Source organism: Bombina bombina, chromosome 1 (assembly GCF_027579735.1).
Source record: "Bombina bombina isolate aBomBom1 chromosome 1, aBomBom1.pri, whole genome shotgun sequence".
Taxonomy (NCBI): domain Eukaryota; kingdom Metazoa; phylum Chordata; class Amphibia; order Anura; family Bombinatoridae; genus Bombina; species Bombina bombina.
In genome coordinates, this window is record NC_069499.1 from 485,194,211 (window position 1) to 485,214,867 (window position 20,657).

At 39.6% G+C, this 20,657-nt stretch overlaps 1 protein-coding gene across 1 annotated transcript in view; it reads left to right on the forward strand.

The window, feature by feature from the left end:
• The window catches only part of DNAJC10 (DnaJ heat shock protein family (Hsp40) member C10), a 204,280-nt gene that overhangs the window by 108,608 nt on the left and 75,015 nt on the right, over positions 1-20,657 (forward strand). The window contains exons 15-16 of the mRNA XM_053712848.1: positions 14,024-14,125; positions 16,346-16,501. Of these exons, the coding sequence (XP_053568823.1) occupies positions 14,024-14,125; positions 16,346-16,501 (258 nt within the window). The remainder of the gene's footprint in view (positions 1-14,023; positions 14,126-16,345; positions 16,502-20,657) is intronic.

The window sequence follows — 20,657 nt, forward strand, 5'->3', positions numbered from 1 at the left end:
CTATGGCTCAGAGATCCCTGATACTATAAAAGGTAGCTAGTTCACTTTCGGATCCATGGATATGAGGCTGGAGGTTTTGTTGTTAATTTAGAGCATTGTCTTTTTTAGTAGACTTGCTGTGTTAGCCGTGGACATTGTGTCTGACTTTTTGGTCAGCTGAGAAGCCTTTTGGTATCTTAGTGGTACGGTCTAGGCCTATAGTTCTGCAGTGGCAGTTTCAAATTTATATGTTCCTCCAAACTCTAGCTTCTGGTTTTTCCCTTTTTTAGTATGAGACCTTGTTTGGACTTGGTCTGGCAGATTTATTGTCTGTCTTTTGGGAGAAAATTGGTGTTTTCTACCTCACGACTAGAATGAGTCTAAAGCACAATTTTCCTTTTTATTCTCTTATGCAGAGTCAGTCAAATCTTCTAGAGTCCATTTTAAAGTTTTTCTGTCTAAGACAGATTTCTCCTTTGAGAGTATCTGCAATCCAGTTATGATGAGACATTTCTTGAGCTGGGTTTGGACATTCCTCTTTGGGGGTGAAAGTTCCGTTCCAGTCTGGGAACAGGACCTAGGTGTTTTCTTCTAGTTTCTCTGGCTCTGACCTTCAAAATAGTACCCTTTTCCTTTGTTTCAGGAGGGTCTATTCATATTTAATTTAGACCTGTAGGAGGTATTATCATTCCCATGGTTCGGGATCTTTTTAAGTTTCTCAGTCTTGTCAATCTAGGAAGAGGGTGCTCTTCTAGACAATATGAGTCGGGTATCATCCTTCTTCGAGTAAGATCTCTTCAGGTGGTCGGGTCCAATCTGCTTTTTCATGGATGGCAGATGAATTCTGAGAAGTTCTAAATCTACAAGGTGGAATTTGTTGGCTTAGTAGTTTCTCTATATAGGAGAAGATTTCTGACAAGCCAGATATCTCACACCTAGCTGGGAAACCAAGGGTCAAGAGTTCGAATCCACCCACAGGTGATGGTTCTTTGTGTTGTGGCTTATTCGGTCATCCATTCCTTTTCTATTTCCTTGGAATGGAGGGGCTAAATATAGACTCTCTTCCATGGTGACTTTTCAGGAATATCTGTCTCGGGGCACATGTTTCTAGAGACATTCCTGGGGGATGTGACCACGGAAGCCAACGATCTGGGCTGGGAAAATGTCTGGGTCTTGTTTTTGGCGCAGAAGTGTCTGCTCTCCTACTTAACATTTTGGAGTTGAGAGCGTTTTGCAATGCTCTGATAGTCTGGCCTCAGTTGTCCTTAGCTTGATTCCAGTGGCTGTGTTAGGGACTCGGGCAATGGAAAGGACCTTGACGTGGTGCCTGAGCTTTCCCATTTGGCCAGATGCGGTGACTAACCTTTACAGTTGTGATTTTATCTTAGCTGTGAGCTAGCTGGTGAGTGCTGGGTGTTTCTATGTGTTGTATTACTTTTTATTTGTAATCCCCCTTGTTTCTTGCACCCATTCCGAACTGAGGTTAACTGCCTGTGGCTCTGGTGACATCACAGCTTTTTTGGAGTGCTATTTAGCACCCAGGGCTGGATGTTGCTGAGTCACAGGATGTGTACCTGATCCTGTCTTGGAGTGCAGTTCCCTTCCATGTCTTGATTCCAGTCAGACAATGCATCTCAAATGGTTTACATTAGCCACCAGGGAGGAACTCTGAGTTCTTTAGCCATGTTGGAGGTGAATTGGATTGTTCGTTAGGCGAAAGCTCTCAATTGTTGGTGGGTTTTTTTTTTTTTTTTTTGTCTTCCACTTTCCAGGAGTGGACAACTGGGTAGCATCATGGGGAGTGGGACTTCTCCAGAGGTGTCCTCCAATTTAACCCTCAAATGGGGGTGTTGGAGTTGGCTCTGATGATGTTTCGGCAGATTGCCAAGTGGCAGAGGTATGGTGTGTGATATCCTCAGGTCACTTTAATGGATGCATCCTCAGGGTTCAGGCTGACATGCCTGTTGCTCCGGTTGTCTTCCTTCCACAAGTCATTGCTTGTATCATTCAGGAGAGAGCGGCGGTGATCTATTTGTCCCTGCGTGGCCTTTGCAGGACCTGGTAAGCAGACCTTGAGGAGATGTCATCTCTTCCGCCTTGTTAGTCTGCCTCTGAGTAGGGACCTTTTTGTTCAGGGTCCTTTATCTCATTCAAATTTTGTTTCTCTGAAGCTGTCTATTTGGAGATGAACGCTTAGTCCTCTCTAAGCGTGTTTTTTTCTGAGTCGGTTATTGTGACCATGGTTCAGGCTTACAAGTCTGTTACAGAGGATTTACCATAAGTTTATAGCGTTAATTTCTTTATTGGTGTAAATCCAGGGCTACTCTTGAAGTAGGATCAGGATTTTAGCCTTAGTACTTTCTACATGAAAAGGTCAAATTTCTCCATTTCTTTTTTGCTGCTTAAGTGTCTGTCTGGTGGACGTGCCAGATGTGCAATCTTTTGGTCCGACCTAGGCCGGCCTGTGCTTTTAAATCTGTTGCTCCTCCTGGGAGTTTTAACTTGGTTCTTAAAGTTTGAGCCATTGCGTTCCTTAGATATTAAGTTATCTTGGAAGGTTTTGTTTTTTATGGTTTTCTCTTCTGCTCGAAGAGTGTTGGAACTCTGTTTTGCAGTGTGGTTCGCCTTATCTTTTTCTTGCAGATGAGGCGGTTCTTCGTTGTGAACTAGATTCCTTCCTAAAGTAGTTTCGGACAGAAAATTTAATCAGGAAATTGTTTTTCCTTGTCTTCGTCATAGTTCTTCTTTTCAGAAGAATGTTTGTTATACAACTTGGAGGTTGTGCCTGCTTCAAAATTTTATTTTCAGGCGACCAAGGTAGGGAGATGTGGTTAGCTCCACCGCTCCTGAAGCAGGAGGTTGTGGATTTGAATTCGGGTAGAGCTCATGTTTTCTCATCCGTTTTTTTGCCCTTTTCTTCTGCCCTCTGTTTGTTTCTCTGAGAAACGTTTAGGTGTGAAAGCTTCTGCTTCTCCTTCTTTCTGGTTGAGAAGTATTATGGTTTTGGTTATGAGACTGCTGGGCAGCAGTCTCCTGAGAGAATTACATCTTTCATCTAGGACTATCTCTTCTTCGTGCGGTTTTTCAAGGCTGCAACTTGGGTTTTCTCTGCATGTCCTGTCAAAATGTTTCAATTTGGATTTTTTGCCTCGGCTGAGGTTCTTTTGAGAGAAAGCTACTTCAAGCAGTGGTGCCTTCTGTTTAGGTTACCTGTCTTGTCCCTCCCTTATCTGTGTCCTCTAGCTTGGGTATTGATTCCCAACAGTAATTTAAGAAAGAAAACAAAATGTATGCTTACCTGATATCTATCCTTTCTTTTTCTCTCTTTTTCTCTCTTTTTCTCTCTTTTTCTCTCTTTTTCTCTCTTTTCTCTCTTTTCTCTCTTTTTCTCTCTTTTCTCTCTTTTCTCTCTTTTTCTCTCTTTTTCTCTCTTTTTCTCTCTTTTTCTCTCTTTTTCTCTCTTTTTCTCTCTTTTTCTCTCTTTTTCTCTCTTTTTCTCTCTTTTTCTCTTGTTAAGTGTATCCAGTCCACGGATCATCCATTACTTGTGGGATATTCTCCTTCCCAACAGGAAGTTGCAAGAGGATCACCCACAGCAGAGCTGCTATATAGCTCCTCCCCTAACTGCCATATCCAGTCATTCTCTTGCAACTCTCAACAAAGATGGAGGTCGTAAGAGGAGAGTGGCGTTTTATACTTAGTTTATTTCTTCAATCAAAAGTTTGTTATTTTTAAATGGTACCGGAGCATACTGTTTATCTCAGGCAGTATTTAGAAGAAGAATCTGCCTGCGTTTTCTATGATCTTAGCAGAAGTAACTAAGATCCATTGCTGTTCTCACATATTCTGAGGAGTGAGGTAACTTCAGAGGGGGAATGGCGTGCAGGTTTTCCTGCAATAAGGTATGTGCAGTTAATCTTTTTCTAGGGATGGAATTTGCTAGAAAATGCTGCTGATACCGAAGTAATGTAAGTAAAGCCTTAAATGCAGTGATAGCGACTGGTATCAGGCTTATTAATAGAGATACATACTCTTATAAAAGTGTAATATAAAACGTTTGCTGGCATGTTTAATCGTTTTTTATATATGTTTGGTGATAAAACTTTTTGGGGCCTAATTTTTTCCACATGGCTGGCTTGAATTTTGCCTAGAAACAGTTTCCTGAGGCTTTCCACTGTTGTAATATGAGTGGGAGGGGCCTATTTTAGCGCTTTTTTGCGCAGAAAAAATTGCAGACATAGACATCCAGCTTCTTCCTGCATGATCCAGGACATCTCTGAAGGGCTCAAAAGGTTTTCAGTCGTATTTGAGGGAGGTAAAAAGCCACAGTAGAGCTGTGGCAGTTGTTGTGACTGTTTGTTTGAAAAACGTTTTTGTCATTTATTATTCAGTTTTTGGTATTAAGGGGTTAATCATCCATTTGCAAGTGGGTGCAATGCTCTGCTAACTTGTTACATACACTGTAAAAATTTCGTTAGTGTAACTGCCTTTTTTCACTGTTATTTCAAATTTTGACAAAATTTGTGTTTCTTAAAGGCGCAGTAACGTTTTTATATTGCTTGTAAACTTGTTTTAAAGTGTTTTCCAAGCTTGCTAGTCTCATTGCTAGTCTGTTTAAACAATATGTTTGAAAGCCATGGTGGAGCCCCATAGGAGAATGTGTACTAAATGTATTGATTTCACCTTAAACAGTAAAGATCGGTCTTTATCTATAAAAGAATTGTCACCAGAGGGTTCTGTCGAGGGGGAAGTTATGCCCACTAACTCTCCCCATGTGTCAGACCCTTCGCCTCCCGCTCAGGGGACGCACGCTAGTATGGCGCCAATCACATCAGGGACGCCCATAGCGATTACCTTGCAGGACATGGCTGCAATCATGAATAATACCCTGTCAGAGGTATTATCCAGATTGCCTGAATTAAGAGGCAAGCGCGATAGCTCTGGGGTTAGAAGAGAGACAGAGCGCTTAATTGCATTAAGAGCCATGTCTGATACTGCGTCACAATATGCAGAACATGAGGACGGAGAGCTTCAGTCTGTGGGTGACATCTCTGACTCGGGGAAACCTATTCAGAGATTTCTAATTTTAAATTTAAGCTTGGGAACCTCTGTGTATTGCTTGGGGAGGTATTGGCTGCTCTGAATGACTGTAACACAGTTGCAGTACCAGAGAAATTGTGTAGGCTGGATAAATACTATGCAGTGCCGGTGTGTACTGATGTTTTTCCTATACCTAAAAGGCTTACAGAAATTATTAGCAAGGAGTGGGATAGACTGGGTGTGCCCTTTTCCCCACCTCCTATATTTATAAAAATGTTTCCAATAGACGCCACTACACGGGACTTATGGCAGACGGTCCCAAAGCGTACCACTATCCCGGTTGAGGACAGTTGTGCTTTTTCAGATCCAGTGGATAAAAAATTGGAGGGTTACCTTAAGAAAATGTTTATTCAACAAGGTTTTATTTTACAGCCCCTTGCATGCATTGCGCCTGTCACCGCTGCGGCGGCATTCTGGTTTGAGGCCCTGGAAGAGGCCATCCATACAGCTCCATTGACTGAAATTATTGACAAGCTTAGAACGCTTAAGCTAGCTAACTCATTTATTTCTGATGCCATTGTTCATTTGACTAAACTAACGGCTAAGAATTCTGGATTCGCCATCCAGGCGCATAGGGCGCTATGGCTTAAATCCTGGTCAGCTGACGTGACTTCAAAGTCTAAATTACTCAACATTCCTTTCAAGGGGCAGACCTTATTCGGGCCTGGCTTGAAGGAAATTATTGCTGACATTACTGGAGGTAAGGGCCATACCCTTCCTCAGGACAGGGCCAAATCAAAGGCCAAACAGTCTAATTTTCGTGCCTTTCGAAATTTCAAGGCAGGAGCAGCATCAACTTCCTCCGCTTCAAAACAAGAGGGAACTGTTGCTCATTCCAGACAGGCCTGGAAACCTAACCAGTCCTGGAACAAGGGCAAGCAGGCCAGAAAGCCTGCTGCTGCCCCCAAGACAGCATGAAGGAATGGCCCCCTATCCGGAAACTGATCTAGTGGGGGGCAGACTTTCTCTCTTCGCCCAGGCGTGGGCAAGAGATGTTCAGGATCCCTGGGCGTTGGAGATCATATCTCAGGGATATCTTCTGCACTTCAAAGCTTCTCCTCCACAAGGGAGATTTCATCTTAAAAGGTTATCAGCAAACCAGATAAAGAAAGAGGCATTCCTAAGCTCTGTGCAAGACCTTCTAGTAATGGGAGTGATCCATCCAGTTCCGCGGACGGAACAAGGACAGGGTTTTTATTCAAATCTGTTTGTGGTTCCCAAGAAAGAGGGAACCTTCAGACCAATTTTGGATCTAAAGATCTTAAACAAATTCCTCAGAGTTCCATCATTCAAAATGGAAACTATTCGGACCATCCTACCCATGATCCAAGAGGGTCAGTACATGACCACAGTGGACTTAAAGGATGCCTACCTTCACATACCGATTCACAAAGATCATCATCGGTTTCTAAGGTTTGCCTTTCTAGACGGGCATTACCAATTTGTAGCTTTTCCCTTCAGGTTGGCTACAGCCCCGAGAATTTTTACAAAGGTTCTGGGCTCACTTCTGGCGGTTCTAAGACCGCGAGGCATAGCGGTGGCTCCTTATCTAGACGACATCCTGATACAGGCGTCAAGCTTTCAAATTGCCAAGTCTCATACAGAGATAGTTCTGGCATTTTTGAGGTCGCATGGGTGGAAAGTGAACGAGGAAAAGTTCTCTATCCCCACTAACAAGAGTCTCCTTCCTAGGGACTCCTATAGATTCTGTAGAGATGAAAATTTACCTGACGGAGTCCAGTTTGTCAAAACTTCTAAATGCTTGCCGTGTCCTTCATTCCATTCCACGCCAGTCGGTGGCTCAGTGCATGGAAGTAATCGGCTTAATGGTAGCAGCAATGGACATAGTGCCATTTGCGCGCCTGCATCTCAGACCGCTGCAATTATGCATGCTAAGTCAGTGGAATGGGGATTACTCAGATTTGTCCCCTCTACTAAATCTGGATCAAGAGACCAGAGATTCTCTTCTCTGGTGGCTATCTCGGGTCCATCTGTCCAAGGGTATGTCCTTTCGCAGGCCAGATTGGACAATTGTAACAGATGCCAGCCTTCTAGGTTGGGGTGCAGTCTGGAACTCCCTGAAGGCTCAGGGATCGTGGACTCAGGAGGAGAAACTCCTCCCAATAAATATTCTGGAGTTGAGAGCAATATTCAATGCTCTTCTAGCTTGGCCTCAGTTAGCAACCCTGAGGTTCATCAGATTTCAGTCGGACAACATCACGACTGTGGCTTACATCAACCATCAAGGGGGAACCAGGAGTTCCCTAGCGATGTTAGAAGTCTCAAAGATAATTCGCTGGGCAGAGTCTCACTCTTGCCACCTGTCAGCGATCCACATCCCAGGCGTAGAGAACTGGGAGGCGGATTTTCTAAGTCGTCGGACTTTTCATCAGGGGGAGTGGGAACTCCATCCGGAGGTGTTTGCTCAACTGGTCCATCGTTGGGGCAAACCAGAACTGGATCTCATGGCGTCTCGCCAGAACGCCAAGCTTCCTTGTTACGGATCCAGTTCCAGGGACCCGAAAGCAACGCTGATAGATGCTCTAGCAGCTCCTTGGTTCTTCAACCTGGCTTATGTGTTTCCACCGTTTCCTCTGCTCCCTCGACTGATTGCCAAAATCAAACAGGAGAGAGCATCGGTGATTCTGATAGCGCCTGCGTGGCCACGCAGGACCTGGTATGCAGACCTAGTGGACATGTCATCTCTTCCACCATGGACTCTGCCTCTGAGACAGGACCTTCTGATACAAGGTCCTTTCAATCATCCAAATCTAATTTCTCTGAGACTGACTGCATGGAGATTGAACGCTTGATTCTATCAAGGCGTGGCTTCTCCAAGTCAGTCATTGATACCTTAATACAGGCTCGGAAGCCTTTCACCAGGAAAATCTACCATAAGATATGGCGTAAATATCTTTATTGGTGTGAATCCAAGAGTTACTCATGGAGTAAGGTTAGGATTCCTAGGATATTGTCCTTTCTTCAAGAGGGTTTGGACAAAGGCTTATCAGCTAGTTCTTTAAAGGGACAGATCTCTGCTCTGTCTATTCTTTTGCACAAGCGTCTGGCAGAGGTTCCAGACGTCCAGGCATTTTGTCAGGCTTTGGTTAGGATTAAGCCTGTGTTTAAACCTGTTGCTCCCCCGTGGAGCTTAAACGTGGTTCTTAAAGTTCTTCAAGGAGTTCCGTTTGAACCCCTTCATTCCATTGATATTAAACTTTTATCTTGGAAAGTTCTGTTTTTGATGGCTATTTCCTCGGCTCGAAGAGTCTCTGAGTTATCTGCCTTACAGTGTGATTCTCCTTATCTGATTTTTCATTCAGACAAGGTAGTTCTGCGTACCAAACCTGGGTTTTTACCTAAGGTGGTTTCTAACAGGAATATCAATCAAGAGATTGTTGTTCCATCATTTTGTCCTAATCCTTCTTCAAAGAAGGAACGTCTTTTGCATAATCTGGACGTAGTCCGTGCCTTGAAGTTTTACTTACAGGCTACTAAAGATTTTCGTCAAACATCTACCCTGTTTGTCGTTTACTCTGGACAGAGGAGAGGTCAAAAAGCTTCGGCAACCTCTCTCTCCTTTTGGCTTCGGAGCATAATACGCTTAGCCTATGAGACTGCTGGACAGCAGCCCCCTGAAAGGATTACAGCTCATTCTACTAGAGCTGTGGCTTCCACCTGGGCCTTTAAAAATGAGGCCTCTGTTGAACAGATTTGCAAGGCTGCGACTTGGTCTTCGCTTCACACCTTTTCAAAATTTTACAAATTTGATACTTTTGCTTCTTCGGAGGCTGTTTTTGGGAGAGAGGTTCTACAGGCAGTGGTTCCTTCCGTTTAAGTTCCTGCCTTGTCCCTCCCATTATCCGTGTACTTTAGCTTTGGTATTGGTATCCCACAAGTAATGGATGATCCGTGGACTGGATACACTTAACAAGAGAAAACATAATTTATGCTTACCTGATAAATTTATTTCTCTTGTAGTGTATCCAGTCCACGGCCCGCCCTGTCCTTTTAAGGCAGGTCTAAATTTTAAACTACAGTCACCACTGCACCCTATGGTTTCTCCTTTCTCAGCTTGTTTCGGTCGAATGACTGGATATGGCAGTTAGGGGAGGAGCTATATAGCAGCTCTGCTGTGGGTGATCCTCTTGCAACTTCCTGTTGGGAAGGAGAAAATCCCACAAGTAATGGATGATCCGTGGACTGGATACACTACAAGAGAAATACATTTATCAGGTAAGCATAAATTATGTTTTTCTCTTTCTTTTTCTTTCTCTTTCTTTCTCTTTCTTTTTCTTTCTCTTTCTTTCTCTTTCTTTTTCTTTCTCTTTCTTTCTCTTTCTTTTTCTTTCTCTTTCTTTCTTTTTCTTTCTTTCTTTTTCTTTCTTTTTCTTTCTTTCTTTTTCTTTCTTTTTCTTTCTTTTTCTTTCTTTCTCTTTCTTTCTTTTTCTTTCTTTCTTTTTCTTTCTTTTTCTTTCTTTCTTTCTTTTTCTTTCTTTCTTTCTTTCTTTTTCTTTCTTTCTTTTTCTTTCTCTTTCTTTCTTTCTTTTTCTTTCTTTTTCTTTCTTTTTCTTTCTTTTTCTTTCTTTTTCTTTCTTTTTCTTTCTTTTTCTTTCTTTCTTTTTCTTTCTTTCTTTCTTTTTCTTTCTTTCTTTTTCTTTCTCTTTCTTTCTCTTTCTTTTTCTTTCTCTTTCTTTCTCTTTCTTTCTCTTTCTTTTTCTTTCTCTTTCTTTCTCTTTCTTTTTCTTTTTCTTTCTTTCTTTTTCTTTTTCTTTCTTTCTCTTTCTTTTTCTTTTTCTTTTTCTTTCTCTTTCTTTCTCCCTCCCTTTTCTTTTCAGACAGTGTATTTGTTATGTTATCCTCAGGCACCTCTGCACCTGGTGTTATTCCTTTCTCTCCTTTTTCTTTGGTCGAATGACTGGGGTTTATGGGAAGGAAAGTGATACTTAAAGGGACACTGAACCCCAAATTTGTCTTTCATGATTCAGATAGAGCATGAAATTTTAAGCAACTTTCTAATTTATTCCTATTAATTTTTTCTTCATTCTCTTGGTATGTTTATTTGAAAAGCAAGAATGTAAGTTTCGATGCCGGACCATTTTTACTGAACAAACTGGGTTGTCCTTGCTGATTGGACAGCACCAATAAACAAGTGCTGTCCATGGTTCTGCACCAAACATTTGCTGGCTCCTTAGCTTAAATGCCTTCTTTTTCAAATTAAGATAGCAAGAGAATGAAGAAAAATTGATAATAGAAGTTAATTAGAAAGTTGCTTAAAATTGCATGCTCTAGGGGGGAGCTTCCGGGCAGCGGCCATGACAGGTCGCATATCTGTATGCTGCTCCAGCATTTCAAGTGTTCTTTACATAATATTGTGCCTTAGCTGATTTATTTTTGCATCATACCGCTTGACCTACGTACCGCTAAACAGCCTGCATCTAATGAGCTCAATCTTAAGGAAATAGCTGCTGGCATCAGAGCCCGGTATAACATCTGAGGTTGCGGCCTTTATTTCAACCCCCCGGCGAGGCGCTCTCCGGCCTTGTCGTTACGCAGCAGTTACTGCTGAAAACATACAACATCTGTCTGACCTACAATCACTATGGAGTCTGCTTTTTACCTGCTGGAAGAGATACAGGCTCTGCTAAATACCTATCAGATCTCCTTTACAGAAACCCTGCAAACCTCCTTTGCTTCACTGCATCTAAATGCCCCTGTAGAGGAACAAGGAAAACCAGGGGATGCAGCACCATGCGGTCGGGAACATTGTGCTGAGTTATTCCAGAGCGGGTCTCTGACTACTTCAAGGGAGGCACATAACTCGATGTGGGATACAGATGATGGCAAGATCCCTAAGCATGTGTTGAGCAACGAAGCTTGCAAACAATCTACAACTCACTCTGCACAAGGATTTGTTCCGGTGGAGCCATGCTTTATTTCAGAAGTGGCAAGGCAACAAATTGCGGCTATCACCAGGTTACCTCAGAGACACCCTCTAGAGAGCAAATGGGGCAGCCTGGCACTTTTCATCAGCTCTCTTGTACAGAGCTGCGCTACAGGGAGACAGCATGTAAGGACACACGTTATTGAGCATATATCCTGGCTACTGAACATAGTTTTGGGACACAGTGAGTACCACCGCACCGGAGTTGGGTGAGAGAAGGGGTTCAGCCTCTTGAACTGTCTATATACTCCGGATAGTTAAGAGGCACTTAATACACAGCTTTAAATCGTTTATCAGAATGGACATAGTTTTCCCTTTCCTAATTGCACATACTGAAGCCCTAAGAGGTTAATGACTGCTATTACAGGAACATTCTGAATCAGTGAATATCTACCTTGTTAATAAGTTGCTGTCCTATAAGTACTCACCCATAGTTATTTCTATTTGTTCTGTTATGACCACTAACAGTTAATACTTGTTGATAGACATTTTTTTTTTTTTTCCCCTCTCATTTATATTATATGTATAGCAATTATTACGTTGGGAAATGATGAAGGCTTACTTTTTACCCTTGGTTGTGCCATTATGTACATATTGCATAGATGTTGTGTGGGATGCTTTTGTCGTCAGCGGCCGAGACGGCAGGCTATTTCATACTTAGTTTTAAATACAGTAAAATTAGAATTATCAGAGTGAATGGAAAACCTCCTAGCCCTGTTACATTACTTGCTTACTTAAACTTTTCAATTTCATAAATGGTTGCTCTCCCAAAATTGCTCTAGCTGTTCCCTCTGTTTAAGCCCTTTTTTTTGGGTTTTTTTTTTGTTAATATGTTGTTTGTCCCCAGCACTATTCACAAACTCAAAACTTTACTTTTTTTATATTAAACTTGTTAAGATGAAGCTTCAAAATGTAAAAGGTCATTCTGTGGTTATGATAGTTGTTTTTTCTTAGAGATTTAAGTGCCTTTATTGCAGATTCTAATGAGGTTAATATTTTAGCTTAATATTTTAATCTGACCTCCAGGTATAGGCAGTATCATTAAAGAATAATGACAGATGCATACAATTTACAGAATCTACTTTAATATGATGTTATAATACCCTGATATATACATCTTAAGACTTATAAGCTTATAAAATAGAGGTTCCCATATGGAGATCCAAAAGTGGTCTCTCTTCCTAGAAGCAGCCTTCTGTCTATGGTTATGAGCGCATAACTGGGGTCCAAGAGTGACCTCTTCTGCTGTTCAGAGGGCTTACAGAATATTTGGCATTTTACTTATACACTATACTTTGAATTATTATTTTTGGAAACGTACTCTGTTTTTATATAGAACTGTATTATACGATATCTGTATTTCGTCATCATTATGTTTCGCTTTTTATATTTGTTGTATGCCTACTCAGAACCTCAATAAAATAAAAAAAAAAAAAATTGCATGCTCTATCTGAATCATAAAAGAAAAAATGTGGGTTCAGTATACCTTTAACAGCTCTGCTAATGGTGCTCTTTGCCGCCTCCTGCTGGCCAGGAGTGATATTCCCAACAGTAATTAAGATGATTCCATGGACTCACCGTGTCAAGAAATAGATTTATCAGATAAGCATAAATTTAGTTTTTAAGCAACTTTCTAATTTACTCCTATTTTTTTCTTCGTTCTCTTGCTATCTTTATTTGAAAAGCAGGGATTTAAAGTTTAGGAGCTTTTTTGTTCAGCACCTGGGTAGCGCTTGCTGATAGGTGGCTAAATGTATATACCAATAAACCAGCTCTATTCAGGGTGCTGAACCTAAAATCGTCCGGCTCCTAAGCTTTACATTCCTGCTTTTTAAAGATAGCAAGAGAACGAAGAAAATTTGTTAATAGGAGTAAATTAGAAAGTTGCTTAAAATTGCATGCTCTATCTGAATTATGAAAAAAATGGGTTTACTTTCCCTTTAAAAACACTTGAAACGGCTATAGCTTTTATTAGAAGCATTTTTGTTAATACATGTATATTGCAAAAAGGCTTTTGTTCAAAACTGAAATGCATCCATTTGGATTAAAATTTTGGCTGGAATATCACTTTAAACCCACATGCCCCATTTTCAGCCTTGACCAATCCAAGCCGATAATAGTATTGGCACACCTGCACATAGATAGCAAGTGCGCGCATGTGCAGCTGTGAATGTGTGTGATCTGTCTCCTGCACGGCAGACAAATGTCATGCTGGCCGTGGCAATTACTGTGTCTTTGCCTATATGAACTTTGTCAGTTCTGTACTGCATGTAGAAGAGCAAAATGTGTACTGAGAACAGCGTGACTGTGTTCAGTAGTGAACGCTCCTAAAGAGAATCCCAAATACACAGTGCATGTGAATACCGTTGTTTTTATCCACATAAACTTCAGACAGTTGTAACTTATCAGAATAAGCAGTTCTGGAAATTGTAATGTATTTGTGCAAGCTGATGTTGAGCTAGTCTGTTTTCACACCCTCTGATGATGATGATGCTAGCTCATGTAAAGTGGTGACAAGCATACAAATGAATAGTATTCCATAGAAATTAACAACTTTATGTACTGAAACAATCACGTAGGGATATGGTTTGGCAATTTTAAAAAGTCATGTTAAACTGCATCTGTAATACTTCTGAAGACACATTCCTATCTATAGCAAATTATTAATTGGTTTAAAGTGGAAAATATTTGAGTGTCTGTAATGCATGGAGAATCCTACTGCAGAAGTGACGGAGAGTAAAAGACAAAAAGGAAACACGTTTTATTGCTCCACATTCAAATCTAATTTTGTTATTGCAAGTACAAGTCTTAGTTGTGCTGCTACAAGAAATAATCAAAATGTGTTTGATGTAATGGAAACTAGGTTGTTTGTTTATTTTATTTGAATGTCTAAATGTGTATTTATTCATCACTTTAAAGGGAAAAATATGATATTGATTCTCAATTTATAAATATATAGTTGTCTATTACATGACAATTTAAATTTTTTTGTTTCTGCAGCATAATATTCGAGCGTATCCAACAACAGTGGTATTCAACCAATCTAATACTCATGAGTATGAAGGTCATCATAATGCTGAAGAGATAATGGAATTCATAGAGGTATGTTATCATCATGTATAGATTTCATTATGGTTTTCCTTTCTAAAACTCCAATAAAAAAAAACCATTGGGGCTTATAAATTTTATTTTTTCTCTTCAACTGATAATTAATATGCCCATTTATAGGCAATACATTCATAAACCAACATAGAATATGTTTAACATAACTGTTGTTGTAATAGGGTGCTATGTTGGGGCCGTTGGTAAAATAATTATCTGGTTTAAAGGGAAAAGTTAAAAAAAAAAGTAGATACTTTTGTGGTTAAGATAGAAAGTTGTTTAAAATGGCATGTTCTAATTTACTTCTATTATGTAATTTGTTTAGTTTTTTTTTTTTTTTTAAGCAATATATTGCCCTGCGCTTGCTGCTGATTGGTGGCTGCAGATATATGCCTGTTGTCATTGGCTCACCTGATGTGTTCAGCTAGCTCCAAGTAGTATACACTTCTACTCATTCAACAAAGGATATCAAGAGAATGAAGCAAATATGATAACAGAAGTAAATTGGAAAGTTGTTTAAAATTGCATACACTATCTGAATCATGAAAACGTGGGGGGGGTTTGCCCCTTTTAAAGGGAAATTAAACCCCAAAAAATTATTTCATGGTTTAGATAATTTTCCCAAACCCAGTCCTCATGACACTTAACAGGCCAGATATTCATTATATCTTAACTGAGAACTGGGTTTGGGAAACGCTGGTTTAGATAAAGCATATAATTTTTTAAACAACTTTCCAATTTTTGTTTGCAACAGGTTAATAGTCCAAAAATTGTTTACATCCTTTAACCCCTTCACTACTGTAAATTTCAGAGAAAATTGTGCCCCAAATACAAGAAAATTTTAAGCATTTTTGCTGTTTTTCACTTGCCTATCAATAATATTTTTTTTTATTTCTTTTTAGTAGACAACCCAATTTATTGATCTAGGCCAATGATAGCTAACCTAATAAGGGGTGTTAAGGTTAGCTATCACTGATCTCATGCCACCATTTTGCCCCCCCCCCCCCCCCCCAGTCATAACACAAATGGTTGTAAAAGCTTCTGTGGGATCCTTTTTGTTCAGATATAGCAGATATGCATAGCTTTGCAATTGCTTTCTGGTAATTTAGTAGACCCCTAATTGCAGCTGCGCATGACACTTCTGAAATTCCTGGCAGTGAAGAGGTTAATTGGTTAGATGGTAAAGTTAATAGTATTGTAGTTTAGGGATTACCCTTCCACGTGACACTTCCCACCTCCCTGATCTCTCCCAAACAGGTCTCTAACCCTCCCCCCTCCCACTAGTTGCAGCCTTCTTAGGTAATAGTAACTGTCTGCCAGTGTTCAGTTTATATTTTCTGTAGTGTAGGGAACCCCTCTTATGTCCCCTTTTTCTGGTGTCACGACCCATCCCACCCTCTCTAACTTCAAAATGTAATTTCCGTAGTGTAGGGCAACGCCCCTCCCTCTCCCTCTGGACCGTCCTCCCGCCTTCTCTCTAACACCTCCTACCTCCACCAACGGATGATCATTAGACAGTGATACAATGTTGCTGTCTGTAACAAGCTGGCTTCCAATGGTAATGGAGCGATGATCATGTTCTGTTACCATATAAAGGCAGATGCCTGAAGCCCACAAAGAGCAAGGCAAGTGACAACCATGACTCTTTGGGCTGCCAACATGTAAGACGTAGATAATCATTACTTTAAAGTTTTGAATGAACAATGTTTGTTGCTTAATTATTCTAGGTGATTTGTAAACTTAATTGTAAGTTGTAAAAATTACTCCTTAGTAATTTTAGTAGTTAATGCAAAATTCTGCATAGACAATCAAGATTTGAAGATTTGTGTTTAAAACTAGCTAGTTAAATTTACAGCTGCAATATATCTGCCTTTATATAAAATTAGTTTTTTCACCTATTAGATTAACTAAGCTAAAACGAAATAGTGTATTTCGAGGACCATTATCTATCTTGCTACTTTCATACTACTTTAATTGAGAAGATCTCGATTTTCCAGTGGTACATAAAGATCAAATAACTGTCTGTCTTTATTGTAGTGTGATTCTTCTGAAAGGTCTCCTTGCCTAGCTTTTATTGCCCATTTACCATGAGAGCACCAACTTCTTATGAAGGATAATTTTATATTTATTTTTTTCCAGCCATTCTATTTAAACCTTCACACCTTTTTGTAGTTACTTGTTTTTGTTGCATTTCTTTCTTCTAAGTATTCTTCTCTTTAGGACCTTCAAAATCCTTCAGTAGTTACGCTTACGCCAGAGACATTTAAAGAACTTGTTAAAGGACGAGGAAAGGATGAAACCTGGATGGTGGATTTCTATGCTCCATGGTGTGGTCCGTGTCAAGCTCTGATGCCTGAATGGAAACGTATGGCAAGGGTATGGATGTAAAGACATTGGTCCCCAATATTAAACTGTCAACTGTCCAGTTGGGGTTCATCTTGTGTCGTATTACTTGCACAGACCATAATTCAAATTTATCAAACTATCAACCCAATAAAAAATAGCCTCTTGTTTAGAAAATTCTACTGATGAACGGCTGTGATTCATGAGTGATCAATTCAAGCTAATTTTCTTATGACGTATACACATATTTCCAAAGTTATCATCTCTTTAACTAGTTTAATTGTGGGAATCTCAATTAAACTAGTTAATTGTGTTAGTTTAATTGTGGGGAAAAGACCCACAGAAAAGACTGCACTATTAGCACTCTGTGCCAAGACTTGAAATGGAGATATCTAATAAAATTTAAAACATAACTTTTAACTTAATACATTTTTTTAAAAAGAGGGACTCACGGTGACGCACATAAAAACACGAGCTTTAAATAAATCTGGTCCTGCTTGAATCACTATTGCCTTTGAGTAGTAATCAGGTGCAGGCAAATGAGGATACTTAATTTTTTTTTTATTTATTTAAATTAAATTATGATTTAAATGTTATTAGATCTCTCCATTTCAAGTCTTGGTACAGAGTGCTAATAGTGCAGTCTTTTCTGTGGGTCTTCTTTTTCCCACAAATTTATATTCATTTATTAAAGGGACACTGTACCCAAAATTTTTCTTTCGTGATTCAGATTGGAAATGAAATTTTAAGCAACTTTATAATTTACTCCTATTATCAAATTTTCTTTATTCTCTTGGTATCTTTATTTGAAATGCAAGAATGTAAGTTTAGATGCTGGCCCATATTTGGTGAACAACCTGGGTTGTCCTTGCGGATTGGTGGATAAATTCATCCATCGATAAAAAACTGCTGTCCAGAGTACTGAAACCAAAAAAAAGCTTAGATGCCTTTTTCAAATAATGATAGCAAGAGAACGAAGAAAATTTGATAATAGGAGTAAATTAGAAAGTTGCTTAAAATTGCATGCTCTTTCTGAATAACAAAAGAAAAAATTTGGGTACAGTGTCCCTTTAACTACTGCACAGCACCACTCCTCATTCATTACCAATACCAGAAGCCTACATTTTTTAGTTCCTCAAGAACCATTCTAATTATGGGAGATTGCCGTTGTGGTGCCATTGTATATTTGTGTAGGTATATTGTGTCCCATGTAGGTTTTTTACATTAGGCACCTTATGAAATCATGAACAGCACAGGAATCATTACAGACCAGACTCTTTCAGTATAGCAAAGAGTAGCAAATGAGTATAAAAACAGCAACTGGCACTAGTTGCCTGATGGAGATGGCACAACTTTATGTAATGAAAGATTTATTTAACCTGAAGTTTTTGGTTAATGAAGTCTATCAAAGTTGTGTATTTTCAACAGCCTTTTTACCATACAGAAAGAACCAATAATGTAGTTTTAGCTCACAATAGTTAAAAAAACAAAAACATGAGCACCACAAACAGTACTTTTTCCACTAAACAAAACTAAGTAAACCACTGTCTTTGGAATCCACAGTAAGCAATGAATGCAAGAAAAAAGTGTCACTCTTGCCTGATCACTCATTAAAGGGATACTATAGTCAAAATTAAACTTTCGTGATTCAGATAGAGCATGCAATTTTAAGCAACTTTTTAATTTACTCCTATTTTTTCTTCGTTCTCTTGGTATCTTTATTTGAATATAAACTTAGGAGCCGGCACATTTTTGGTTCAGCACCTGGGTAGCGCTGGCTGATTGGTGGCTACATTTAGACACCAATCAGAAAGTGCTACCCAGGTGCTGAACTAAAAATGGCTTGCATTCTTGCTTTTTCAAATAGACTCCAAGAGAACGAAGACTAATTAATAGGAGTAAATTAGAAAGTTACTTAAAATTGCCTGCTCTATCTGAATCGTGAAAGTTAATTTTGACTAGACTATTCCTTTAAAGTGATTAAGTTTAACAAATTAAAGCCCAGTATCTAAAAACAGGGGCACTTTAATTTACTAAACTTTACAAACATTTTTTTAAACTTACCATTTTGTTACTGTAACCAGACAGCCGATCTGCCACCAGTATCTCTCTTGACTGTATTTTGCATATCTTTGATGAATCCGGCTTCCTCCAATCGTTGTGTGCTGGACGCCAATGGGGGCACGCAACGATTGAAGGAAGACAGATTCGTCATCGATATGCAAAAGGAGATGCGGGTGGTGGATCGGCGATCTGTTTAAGTAACAATGTTTTTTTTTTTTATAAAAAGCTTGTTTGTAAAGTTTAATGAATTAAAAAGCCCCTGTTTTTTTAGAGTATTTTTAGATACTGGCCTTTAATTTGTTAAACTTAACAATCACTTTAAGCTTGACATTAAATTCAAAACAGTTATCATTTAGTCAATCAGCTTCATCAGTGCTGATGCCACACTTTGCTTTACTGGGAGCTTATGAGATTCCAGAGAAATCTTGTGGGATTTCTTAGTTAACTTCCTTAAACTGAGGAGGGAAATTACATGACAGTGACTGCACATGCCAAATGCATGCTCCCTTGCAAGTCCTGGCACTAGCATCCTGATTGGCTGAATAAAGTCCCTTTACAGTGGGATGTGGCTACTGAAGGCATTTTAAGTTAAAATAGCTTCCGTTTTTTAAATAGAGATGTTCAGGAGATATTTGCTAGTCGGCTTTTTACAGCTATGCTGCATCACTTTCAAGGAATTTAACATTTGGGTATCCTGTCCCTTTAAGGTACTCTGCATTTTTTCTTTTTATATAAATCTGAGCTAGGTTGTGCTACTTGGGAGATGCCTGTTCCCATATCTGGAACTATACTTGTTAATGCTTCATAAATTATTGTCCAGTTTGGATGTAATAATTGCATTAGAAATCATTGTATTAGTTTCTCCAACATAGGTGTGTCCGGTCCACGGCGTCATCCTTACTTGTGGGATATTCTTCTCTTCCCCAACAGGAAATGGCAAAGAGCCCAGCAAAGCTGGTCACATGATCCCTCCTAGGCTCCGCCTACCCCAGTCATTCTCTTTGCCGTTGTACAGGCAACATCTCCACGGAGATGGCTTAGAGTTTTTTAGTGTTTAACTGTAGTTTTTATTATTCAATCAAGAGTTTGTTATTTTAAAATAGTGCTGGTATGTACTATTTACTCAGAAACAGAAAAGAGATGAAGATTTCTGTTTGTATGAGGAAAATGATTTTAGCAACCGTTACTAAAATCCATGGTTGTTCCACACAGGACTGTTGAGAGGAATTAACTTCAGTTGGGGGAACAGTGAGCAGTCTCTTGCTGCTTGAGGTATGACACATTCTAACAAGACGATGTAATGCTGGAAGCTGTCATTTTCCCTATGGGATCCGGTAAGCCATGTTTATTAAGATAGTAAATAAGGGCTTCACAAGGGCTTATTAAGACTGTAGACTTTTTCTGGGCTAAATCGATTCATTATTAACACATATTTAGCCTTGAGGAATCATTTAATCTGGGTATTTTGATAAGATATATCGGCAGGCACTGTTTTAGACACCTTATTCTTAGGGGCTTTCCCAAATCATAGGCAGAGCCTCATTTTCGCGCCGGTGTTGCGCACTTGTTTTTGAGAGGCATGACATGCAGTCGCATGTGTGAGGAGCTCTGATACATAGAAAAGACTTTCTGAAGGCGTCATTTGGTATCGTATTCCCCTTTGGGCTTGGTTGGGTCTCAGCAAAGCAGATACCAGGGACTGTAAAGGGGTTAAAGTTAAAAACGGCTCCGGTTCCGTTATTTTAAGGGTTAAAGCTTCCAAATTTGGTGTGCAATACTTTTAAGGCTTTAAGACACTGTGGTGAAATTTTGGTGAATTTTGAACAATTCCTTCATATTTTTTCGCAATTGCAGTAATAAAGTGTGTTCAGTTTAAAATTTAAAGTGACAGTAACGGTTTTATTTTAAAACGTTTTTTGTACTTTATCAAGTTTATGCCTGTTTAACATGTCTGAACTACCAGATAGACTGTGTTCTGAATGTGGGGAAGCCAGAGTTCCTTCTCATTTAAATAAATGTGATTTATGTGACAATGACAATGATGCCCAAGATGATTCCTCAAGTGAGGGGAGTAAGCATGGTACTGCATCATTCCCTCCTTCGTCTACACGAGTCTTGCCCACTC